The 12435-nt window shown below is 24.2% G+C and overlaps 1 protein-coding gene across 1 annotated transcript in view; it reads right to left on the reverse strand.

Moving 5' to 3' along the window:
* Positions 1–3635: 3635 nt before the first annotated feature.
* The window catches only part of LOC117174295 (coatomer subunit epsilon), a 13504-nt gene continuing 4704 nt past the window's right edge, over positions 3636–12435 (reverse strand). The window contains exon 3 of the mRNA XM_033363266.1: positions 3636–5143. Within this exon, the coding sequence (XP_033219157.1) occupies positions 4835–5143 (309 nt within the window). The 3' untranslated portion in view covers positions 3636–4834. The remainder of the gene's footprint in view (positions 5144–12435) is intronic.

Raw genomic sequence — 12435 nt, forward strand, 5'->3', positions numbered from 1 at the left:
AATTTGAAACCTATCGAAATAAAAAATTACTTTATAATAAAACAATTTGGTCACTTTTTTCTGTAATTTGAAAAATACTCGTTTTTATAATAAATGTATTATAAGAAAAAAGCCGGTCATAATTGAACTGGAACAAAGGCGTTTGAGAGGACATTTATAAAACATTTTTCATATTTTAAATTTCACATTCTGATTACAGATTTCTTTATTTTACAGAATATTCAATTTAAATGAAGGAATTAAAAATATTGTTAACATTATTGTTACTAATTTATATGTGTTTAGTCTTTTTTGTGAAGATTTTTAATGTATATTTTGACGTGAAAATCTTTGAACATCGAAATTTTAATAGCTCAAAATTTATTGCAAATAAAAATTAAAATAAAAGAAATCCGAACAAAATTATAATAGGAACTAAAAAAAGCATATGAATTCAAATTATTTATTTTTAAGGCTTAATTTAAAATTTTTGATTTCTGTTGGACATCAGTAAAACAATTAAAATAAAATAATTAATATGAAACAATTTTCTGCCTCAAGCTGCACGTGTAATTTAAAGCTACTTTTATATAATAAATGTACCATAAGAAAAAAAACCGTTAACGGTGGAACAAATTTTTTAAATTTTTCTAACAGTTCAATTTTCAGCTTCTGATTACATAATTATTTATTTTAATGAAAATTCAATTCAAATTAAGGAACTAAAAATAATTTGAACAGGATTGTTCTTAATTTAGATGTGTTTCAACTATTTTTTCTGAAAGTTTTTAATGTATAATTTGAGGTACAAAAATAAAAAAATTCAAATTTTAATTTCCAAAAATACATAGAAAATGAAATTTAAATGTCGAAAAAATAATTTAAAAAATTAAAACTTTAAATTATTTGAACTGTTTCTAATGTTTGTAATTTTTAATTGCTTGGGGGTCGCAATTTTCAACCTAAAAAGATGAATTCTCAACAAAAAAAGTGTCATAGTTCTATTTCAATCAAAAAGATGAAATTTATGCAAAAAAAAAAAAGAATTTTAAACCCAAAAACATGAATTTTCAACAAATGAACATTTTTCCCTCAAAAAAGAAATAAAAGCTTATTTAAATTGTAGAACCTTCAAGCCAAAAGACGAATTCACTCTACAAAAATTAAATTTTCAAATAAAAAATATTACTTTTCAGCAAAAAATTAATTTGTCCATGAAACTGATATATCCCCCCCCCCCACCCCAATGAAATTTCAAACCAAGCAAATTAATTTTTTACCAAAAAAGAAGAATTTTCAACTAAAAAAGATGAACCTTAAAAAATGAAAAGTTAAATAATTAATTTATAATAAAGAAAAGTTTTTCCAGTAAACAGGTACATTTTTAACCAAAGAGTGGCATGTTCGAAAAAAAAATTAAATTTCTACTAGAACAGATGAATTTTTCAATAAAAAATAAGTTTCTATGAAAAAAATTTGAATTTTCAATCCAAAAAGACGAATTTTTAACCAAAAAGGACGACTTTTAACAAAATTGTTGAATTCTCTACCAAATAGTTGCATTTTCATCCAAGAAGGATTAAATTTGTACTGAAACAGAGGCACTTTTAATGAAAACTGACCTTTTTTCAATAAAGCAGTAGAATTTTCAACCAAAAAATATGACTTTTTAACAAAATAGTTTAACGTTCAAAAAAAAAATTGCATTTTTATCGAGAAAAATATTTAATTTCTGCCAAAGCAGGTGAATTTTAAAATCAAAAGAAAAACATTCAAAACAGAGTTTAATTTTCAAACGAACAGTTGCATTTTTGTCCAAGAAAAATGAAAATTATACCAAAACAGGTGAGTTTTTAAATCAAAAAATTTTCAACAACAAAAAGAGTTGAATTTTCAACCAAAAAGAATATTTCGGTTGACTTGTCTGTAACAAAATAAAAATTTTAAACAAAAGGAAAATGTTCTGCGAAAAGAGATAAATTTCTAACCCCAAAGACGAATTTTTAACAAAGCAGTTAATTTTGAACCGAAAAGGATGTCTTTTTAAGAAAATTGTTAAATTTTAAACCAAATAATAAAATTTATGACTGAAAAATAATTTTCAGGATAAAAATATTGCGAATTTGCAAAAATTACGTAACATGAGTGAAGGACCCCCTATCGTAACAAAATGTCTAGACCCCCCCCCCCCCCCCCCCCCCCGAGCTGTTACGTAATTTAAATATGGCCCCTTAAAAATGAAATAATTTTCTGCCTGTTTTTTATTTTTAAAAATTGTATTTCAATGCTCAATAATTTACGCGTACAAAATTAAAGGTACTAATATTTTTTAATATAAAAAAATATAAATCCACGTTATCATTTTCAATGGTCTAAATTAAAAAATCGATCAATGCACTTTAAAATTTTCAAAATTATATAATTTTAAGGAATTTTAAGCTAGAAACATCAAATATTGAAAAATTGAAAACATTTTAACTGAAAACTTTTTAAATTAGAAATTCAATTCTTTCTTTTTAAATAGTTGAAACATCCTTGGAAAGCTTCAAAATTGTATTTCAAAATCTTGAGAAATCTAGAAGTTGTTTTAAATTTTTTTAATTTAAAATTATTTTGGAAATTTTTTCAGAACTTCTAAATATCTCTCAAAATTAATTTTTTCTACAATTTTCAGAAAATCCTGCAAATTTTAGAAAATTTCTTTACAATTTGGATGTATAAATAAGAATTGAACATTTATTATTTGTAGGCGAAATTTAAGTAATTTTAAGATATAATACGCAGAACTTTTTCAAAGATTTAAACAAAATTTTCGAAAAATATTCTAGAAGATTTTCAGAAAATTTTCTAAAATTTGCATGATAATTTTTTATCTTTTTAAAACTCCTAAATATCTTAAGATTACTCAAATATTTTCTACAGAAATTCATTTGGAAATTATAAATCAAAATTTAAAAATTTCACTTATAAATTAAGTATTTTTATAATACAACACTTAAAATTGTAACGTTCCAAGTTTAAAGGCTCTTCGAAATTTTAACGATTCCAGGAATTCCCTATGGAATGGGTTAAAAATTGAATATTTTAGACTGAAACAGTATTTTAAATTTAATAAAATCCTTTAATTAAGAATATATTATTATGAAGTTATTTTTAAGTAGAAAATAGTTAATAAACTTTCAGTAACGCGTTCATATTTGTTTAATGACTAAGACTTTCAAATTGAAACCTTTTAAGTTTTAACGTTAAAATCTGAAAATTATTAAATTTTAAACTGGTTTAAAATCGATTGTCAAATCGTTTTTGTTCACTGTTTATTACTTAAAGTACGATAAATTGAAAAAAAAATTATATATTTAATAAATAAAAATGTTTTCATCCAAAATTCTCAACATCAAAGGCTTTTATTTTTCATTTGTTCAAGTCTTTACGAAAGGATTAAAAAAAATCTTTAAATTAAAAATGTAAGCTTAGAAATAAACATTTTTAATGGAAAATTTTTCAAGTAAAAAAATATTGAACTACGTATGTTAAGCTAAATAATAGCATAATTTAAAAAGATAACAACTCCACTAATTATTTTAATTATTTCTCGGTTTCCCGGACCAGCGGCCACCCTGTTATAATAAATGTATCCCATGAATGAAAAAACATTCTTTAATATTGATATCACTCTTTGTAAGCTTTATTAAATCTTTGTGCCTATAAGTTCTGTGTACAAGAAATATTATTGTACTGACGAAAAAGTCTTGTTCTTCGGAGTGATACAATGACCATGTCACTTGTTTAAGGGCGGACAAAATCAACTCTTTGAAAGACACTGATGTGCAATTTTCCAAATTCCGTTATTCAAAAGTACAAAATCCGTTCTCCATGCAGGATTTTTTTATATAAAACACGTACATCGAATAATAATTTCTTAGCTTAGATTCATAAATTCATATCTATTCAAGAAAAATTATAAACACTAATCTACAAATGCAACAAAATGTATTGCTAAAAAATCCATATAACATATTTCAGACTTAAAGCGCTAGGAGTTAAAATTGGATTATTAACAAAGAAAAGAAAAATAGTATTAGAAAATTAGAAGATTAGAAAAATAGGGGACAAATAATTTGGATTTCACCACAGCCGCAATGATTTTTCGTCAAAGAAACCATTTCCCATTTTAGAAGACACGTCCATGAAAAAATTAAAAACCAAAGATACTGAACTCTGAATCAACTCGCGATGAATTATCTGCTTTTCAAATATTTGTCCACTTGTTATTTTGCCCAACCCTATTCTGAATTCTACGAATGACTATTCATAGATGAAATTCGCAATTGCTGGAACGTCTCCCTAAAAAAGGATTTCTCTCTTCCGATGGCAATTGAAACCTCTTAGAAAATTATAAACGCACTTTTAGCTTGAGAAAATCCCTTTCCTGGAAAATTGTTCTGACCTCGCATTTTGAAAGATAGACTAACTAATACGCTTATATCCTGAAAAATTGTAAATTTTCACTCTTTCTTAAAGGATCTAAAATCGGTTACAAAATGGCAGCAGTATCTTTTTTCTTTTTCTTTACCTGTCGTTTACAATCTTAAAATTTATTAAATACGCACCAGTAACGATTCTACAATTTCTCAGTCTGCGTTTGATGCAATTTACGAAAAAACAATGTACAATGCTCTCGGGAAAGAAAGAAAAATGTACATTACCTCTTCTCTAAGAGTATTTTTGATTAAAAATACTCCCTCTTTCGATATCCCGCATAATTTATCGCCCAACGCTTCATTACTCAAGTCTCAAGTCTTAATTTTAAACGAGAGCTGAACTTTATCCATGAAATGTCCAGTGCTTGGGAAATTCAAGCGGAAGTTGAATACTGAGTTACGAGCGACTGAAATTCAGCTTCCTTCTGCAGATATTCTTTGACGAAAGGATGCTCCAGGTGCGAATCCTTCAGCTGACTCAAGTAGCGGTTTGCCACCTCTGGAGGCTTTCCCATGTGCTGAGAAAGGACGATCATATTTATCAACGTATCGGGATTATTGCTATCTTTGTCCAGCGATTCCTGCAAAGCGGCTTCCGCTTCGTCATATTTTGCTTGACCAATGAAACAGGTCGCCTGGCCATTTAATAGCATACTTGTGCTTGTATGTTTATCAATCATTTCCTGAAATATAAATCGCAATCGATTAATAATACAGGATATTTACTCAGATCCTGAAACAAAATTCCCTGATATCTCGCTTTTTTTTTAAACAATCGGCTCAGAATATGTATACAGTTTCGCAGATTTATTATTGTGTTTTTTTTTAGATTCTAGGGATTCAATTAATATTTTTAGTTTATAACAGGGTCTCCAGTAAGGTTTTTCGATCAGAATCGTTCGTGCTAAGTTCTAATAGCAATGAAAACTTTCTTTTGAGATTTAAAAACACTCTCCTAAAGTTTCATTTAAAAAATCCTTCTCTCTACACATCGTAGATATAGCCAAAAATCTCAAAAAACGAAGCACTTCTTCAAATTTTTGAACAGCAACAAATTTTATTTGGAAATTCAAATTATCAATAAAAATAGTTCAAAGAAAGTCGATTTCTACCCGTATAGCGATAATTCAGTTAAAATTTTGTTTACCCTCCCTAATTGACTTTGAAGTTTAAAAAAATCGAAAAAAGTCCACTTTTTTGCAATTTTGTTAGAATCACGGTAAATTTCTCGACCATTATATAATGTGTGATATACATTAATGGGAATGCATTTGAAATAGGTGGCAACAATAATATACAAATATTGTTGACATTAACATAATTTTTATTGACTTTGAATTACAAGAAAATATTTAAAAGTGATATATTGCTCTTTATTTGACAATCAAATTAATTTCCGGTATACAAATTATCAGAAAAAAAGTTTTAATTAATTGGGTTTGCACCTGAATAGCAAAAATGAATTTAATTAATTAATTTTAATCAAATAATTAACTATTGATAATGATTGATTAATTATTAATTAATTAATTTCTTGCTATGTAGATACAAACCCACTTGCTTTGAATTTTTTGTCTCTCTAAGAAAATAGCGATAAAGTCGATTTTTTAAAACGTCGAAGTCAATTAGGGAGGGTAAAAATATTTTAACGGAATTATCGCTATTGGGAACGGTGGTCTACCATTTCGCCATCTGGCGTTTAAAACTGAAAGTAGAAAGAGTAGGTACAATTTTAAAAATGTACATTAATTTTTGCATAAAAGTGTTTTTACGAGAGTTTTGTGAAGTATAAAACAATGATTAAATACTAAAAACAAATCTTCATAAAAAACAAATAGTTTTAGATAGAATTTCCATCTTATATAGCGAAAAAATACATTTTTGTCAAACAGATTTAAACAAAAAAGACAACAATTATTTCACTATTTCGTGTAAGTTTCGATGAATTTAAGTTTAAACAAACTTTAATTAATGTTGCAGCGATACATGTTATCCAGATTATGCGAAGAATACGAATAATAGACGATTTAGGGTGGCCGTTTTAATCCAAGAAAAACATTCCCGGTCCATTTGAATTAATAAAAACTGAGTTGCAAATAAAAGCACTCAAGGTGGAACTCTTGAATTTCAAACTTTTAAAATTGGAGTTTAAACGTTTTTTTAATGAATAATGTTCTATTTAACTCTGATTCAAATGGTCAATAATTTACACTTATAAAATGGAAGCTATTTACACTTTTAAACTGAAATTTTTTAAACTAAATCAAGTTAAACTGCAAAATAAAATTTTTAACTTTTATAAATTGTAGAGTTCAAAGATTCAAATTGAGTTCTAAAAATATAAATCCACGTTAACATTTCCAATGCTCTAAAGTTTAAATTAAAGAATCAATTAATGAATTAACATTTTTTTATTATAGCATTTTAAAAAATTTCAAGGCAGAAACAATAAAATTGACGGATAACATTTTTTTATAAACTGAACACTTCTTAAATTAAAAGTTAAATTATTTATATTTTAAACATCTTTCAAAATGAATTCAATTTTTCTGAAGCCATTTAAAATGGTTAAAAAGCTTTTAAATTTTTTGCTTCAAATCTGCCAAAATCTATATTTTGTTTTAAATTAGTCCGTGGGCTATTTACACCAAAATTTTATTTTACTGATAGCCGGATTTTGTCGCTGCACGTAGACACTTTGTTTAAATTATTTCAAAACATTACAAATTTTAAATTGAATTTGATTGTTTTAAAATTTCTAAATATTTCTTCAGCTTCCTTGATTTTTTAAAAGAATAATATGTATTCAATTATTATTTATACATCGAAGTTCAAAAATTTTACTTACAAATTAATTTTTTTTTTTTAATGGAACAATTAAAATGTAAAGTTCAAAATTTAGTTTTTAACATTTAACTACAATTACTGATTTTGAATAAACAGTCACATATTTCTAGATATCAAGTGGTTCTTATTTATCTTAATTAAAACTTTATTTAAATGCATGTTTTAAAAATTGAATATTTTAGACTAAAATAATATACGAAATTTTATAAAAGCTTTTAATTATGAATATATTATTTCGAAGTTATTATTAAATTGAAAATAGTTTATAAAGTTTCAATCCGGCTTTTACATTTGTTTAACTAACAAGACTTCCCAATTTAAATAATTTACATAATTTTTAACGTTAGGAACTGGAAATTCTAAAATTGCGAACTGATTTCAAATAGTCTTGTAAAATTAATTATTAATTACTTTAAAAAATTTTTTAAGCAGTTCAATTTTAAAAATCATTATTAATTTATATTCAAAGTTGATCAACTAAAATGTTTTTATCCAAAATCTTCGATTTCAAACGCTTCTAATTTTTAATGGCTTAAGTCTTTAAAACAGCATTTTAAAATTCTTTGAAATAAAATGTACACCTAACAATTAACATGTATAATTAAAAAATTGTTAAAGTGGAATATTTTTGTCTATAAATTTGTAAAATTTCCGGTCGAAAAATAAATTCACTATCATCAGTTTTAAATAGTAAATGTTTCAAGTATAAATTAATGAAAATTTACTTAGAGTTCATTTTTTCTTCAACATGAGTCCATTTAAGTTTATAATCTTTTAAAAATCACAATAAATAGAACAATAATTGTTTTTTTTTTTATATATATGTAAAAAAATATTTTTTTTACCTTAAAAGGTAAATTCCATCTACGCACCTTTGTTTCCGATAAATACTTATTTTTAGTATTCAATAAATATTTTAAACACAGCAACAAAAATCGCTAAAACACTTTTATGCACAAATTAAAATGCATCTTTAAAATTATACCTATTCTTTCTAGTTCGGATTTTTGTCACCAAGTGGCGTATCGCAGTTTAACGATTCCCAATACAGGTAGAAATCGGCTTGAAATATTTTTATGAATAATTTAAATCTAAAAAAAAAAATTTTGCTGTTCAAATTTGAATAAGTGCTTCGTTTTTTGAAATTTTTAACTATTTCTACGATGCGAAGACAGAAGAAATTTTTCTATGAAACTTTAGGGGATTGATTTTTAATGGCAAAAGAAATTTTTCATTGCTCTTAGAACTTCGCGCAAACAATATTTGTTTTTTCGATACGCCCTAGTGTCTAGCGATTCTTAGGAATAAAACTCAAGGTCTTTTCCAGGTCAAAAAGTAAGTTATTCCTGGTCTCCTTTATTTTTAATTCAAATAATGAAATAACCGTTTTTTATGCTAGATGTGAAAAATTAGGCATTTCACTTTTTATTGGCGAACAATTTCTAAAGAAAGCAGAATCATAAACAAAATCTTAATTTTTTGCGAACGTAAGTCGTCTTTGAAATCATTGAAATCTTTGTGAATTTGTTGAAATACTTAAAACCTTTGTGAAATCTTGAAGTTTATTTGAAACATTTGGATTGTTTAAAAATGTTTGTAAAATATTTAAAATCCTTGAAATATTAAACATTCTTAAAATCTTTTAAATTCTATGTGAAATTTTTATGAAATCTTCGAAATATTTGTGAAAGCTTTTTTCAATATTTGTTTGTGAAATATTTCGTGTTCGTTTGAAATAATTGAGATATTTGAAATCGTTCAAATTCTATTAAATGTTTTTCAATCTTTGAAAACTGGTGTACTGTACCCTTTTTTAAATATTTTGGAATTTTTGTATTCTTTTGAAATCTTTATAACATTTTTACGAAATATTTGAAATATTTGTGAAATCTTTCTGAAATATTTTGTATTCATAAAAATATTTGTAATATTTTCAAAATCTTTTAAAAAGATATCTGATTTACTATAACCTTTTTGAATTTTTTTTCAATCTTGTTAAAATTTTAAAATCTTTGAAAATGTTCGAAAAAGTTTATGAAATCTTTTAAGTCTGGTGTACACGGCTTTTCCAAATTTTTTAAATACTTGCAATCTTTATAAAATGTTTACAATCTTTGAGGAATTATTTTGAAATCTTTGAATTCTTTGTCAAATCTTTTGAAACATATGTGAAATTTTTCTTAAAGCTTTGTTTATGAAATCTTTTTCTAATCTTTGTTAAATCTTTTTTATTCGTTGAAATCATCGAAATATTTTTAATCTTAGTGAAATCTTTTCAAATCTTCTAAAATGTTTTGTAATATTTTTAAATCGTTTTAAATCTTCGAAATATTTTAAAATCTTTGAAGTATGTTGTACTGTAATCTTTCTCAAATCTTTGAAATCCATTAAACTTTCTAAAGTTTTAAAATATTTTGAATTTTGAAATAGAATTAATAACGAAATTTTCAAATAATAATTTCTATAATTTGTAAGTTGAATATCACAAAAAATGTATAATTTAACATTATATATTAAAGAAGATTAAATAAAAAACTTATAGAATTATTTACAATATGAAAGTCTTCAATTAATTCTTTAAATAAATGGGTGAAGTTGACAAAAGATGCCAAGAAGTCTCTTTATTTATTCTGTAATGAGTAAAAGATAAATTATATCTTGATAAATAAAAAAAACTTTTCAGTAGCAAGATTTCTTCTAAACGAGATGTTTCTTTTATAATATATGTATTGCATGTATTGCAAGATATTCTGAAATAAATTAGCGACGAATTTTTAAACAAAAAGATAAATTTACTACGAAAAAAGCGGAATTTTCAGTAAAACTCAAAAATTGTTAACCAAAAAGTTGAATTTCTAAGAAAGAAAGAAAAAATATTTAATTTTTAATAAAGTATTTAAAATTTATAGCATAGTTGTTAAATTTGTAACAAAAAAGATGAATTCTTGAGTGATTGAATAACATGAAAAACATAGTTAATTATTTACTAAAGTTGTCTTTTAAACTCTAGGAATTTGAATAATATTTTAAACAAATTTTTATTTTACCTTCTTATACCTAAAATAAGCTCAACTTTGGGTAATATTTAGATGAAATTAATATGTATACTGTTTTAAAAACCATTAAAAACGCTTAAAATTCATAATTTTTCAAGTAAAAGTATTTAATTTACAAAAAGATAGTTTTTTAATCAAACAATTGAATTTTCGACAAAAAAGATGAATTTTCAACCAAAAAGTTTAGCTTTCAAGAAAGTGGTTTTATTTTTAACTAAAAAGATTAATTTTGAAACAAGAAGATAATTTTCTACAAAAAAGATCATTTTTCAACAAAAAATTTTAATTTTTAACCAAACAATATAAATTCTTGACCAAAAATTAAATAATTTAAATTTGGGTTTAAAAAAATTAATGTTTAACCAATGAGATTGGAATTTTCAACCAAAAAGATTAATGTCGAACTAAAAAAACTAAATTTTAAAAAAATTTCAGTTAAATTTTTAAACAAGGTGATACATTTTTAACTAAAACGATGATTTTTTTACTAGACTAAGTGAAGTTTCATTAAAAAAGCTTAATTTTCAACAACAAAAAACTAATTTTTTAAAAAATAGTTACATTTTCAAACTAAGTGACACATTTTTATCTTAAATGATCAATCTTCAACTGGAATATGTTTAAATTTTAAACTAAAAATATGAATTTTTAACAAGAAGAATTGAATTTTCAAACAAAAAAAAAACGAATTTTCTAACAAAAAGATGGTTTTTTAGCCAAAAATTGTATAGTTTCATTTTTAATTCAAAATATTAATGTTCAACCAAGAAATGAATCTTCAACCAAGAATATTAATTTCTACCAAAACAGACGAATTTCCAATTTAAAAAAAGATGATTTTGCAAAAAAAATTAAATAGTTAAATTTTCGGTTATAAAAATTAATGATCAACCAAAGAAATTCATTTTTAAGTAAAATTGAGGAATACGAAACTTAAATAGTTACATTTGCAGTTTAAATAATACCTTTTCTGATTTGAATGAAAAAAATTATTTAAAAAAAAACCGGTCAAAAATATATTTGAAGTTTCAACTGGAATAGTTAAATTCTTAGTAAAAAAAATAATGTTCAGACAAATAAAAAATGCATTTGTAACAAAATAGCTCATTTTCAACCTTAATTTTCACTGCAAAAAAAGACGAATTCTGCATATTAACAGATATGCATATTAACAGACTTAGCTCAAATTCAGATAATTTCTTTGGGGTATTCGAAAAAAACTTTTGGAATCTGGTGTAAACGTTTTCGTGTCATATTTGAAATTTTCCTGAATCTGTTAAAATCTTTGTAATTTTTTAAATCTATGAAATTTTTCTGAATACTTTTCGAAATCTTTGCAATTGGCTGAAACATTTTGTAAATTTTGTAATCCTTTGTAATCTTTGAAATATGTTGAAATCTTCTAAAAATTTTGGTAACTTTTTTAACCTTTTGCAATCTTTGAAATCTCTTGGATTTTTTTTATCTCTATAAAACTTTGGCAATGTTTTTCAGCTTTTCAGAAATCTTTGAAATTTTCCAAAATATTTTGTAACCCTTCAAACATTTTTTAATCTTCAAAATTTTCCTGAAATCTGTTAAAATCTTTGCAATTTCTTAGAATTATTTTAATCTTTGTGATATCTTTGTAAAAACCTTTTAAATATTTCTGAGGATTATTGTAATCTTCAAAATCTTTGTGAAATCGTTCAAATCTTTCTTAAATCTGTACAAACCATTGAAATTTCTTGGAATTTTTTTATCTTTGTCAAATTGCAATTTCTCTGCAATCCTTGAAATCTTTTCAAATGTTTGTAATTTTTTAAATCATATTTTTTCCTGAAATTTGTTAGAATCTTTGAAATTTTTTATATCTGTGAAATTTTTTCAATTTTTTTGAACAATATGCGAATTCTTTGCAATTGTCTGAAAAATTTTGTAATTTTTTTAATCCATTATTACCTTTGAAATATGTTGAAATCTTCTAAAAATTTTGGTAATTTCGTTAATTTTTTGTAATCTTTGAAATATTTGCTAGATATTTCGAATATGTTAAAATATTTTGTAATTTTTCAAATTTCTTGTAAGTTTTG

The sequence above is a fragment of the Belonocnema kinseyi genome, chromosome 6 (genome assembly GCF_010883055.1).
Source record: "Belonocnema kinseyi isolate 2016_QV_RU_SX_M_011 chromosome 6, B_treatae_v1, whole genome shotgun sequence".
Taxonomy (NCBI): Eukaryota; Metazoa; Arthropoda; class Insecta; order Hymenoptera; family Cynipidae; genus Belonocnema; species Belonocnema kinseyi.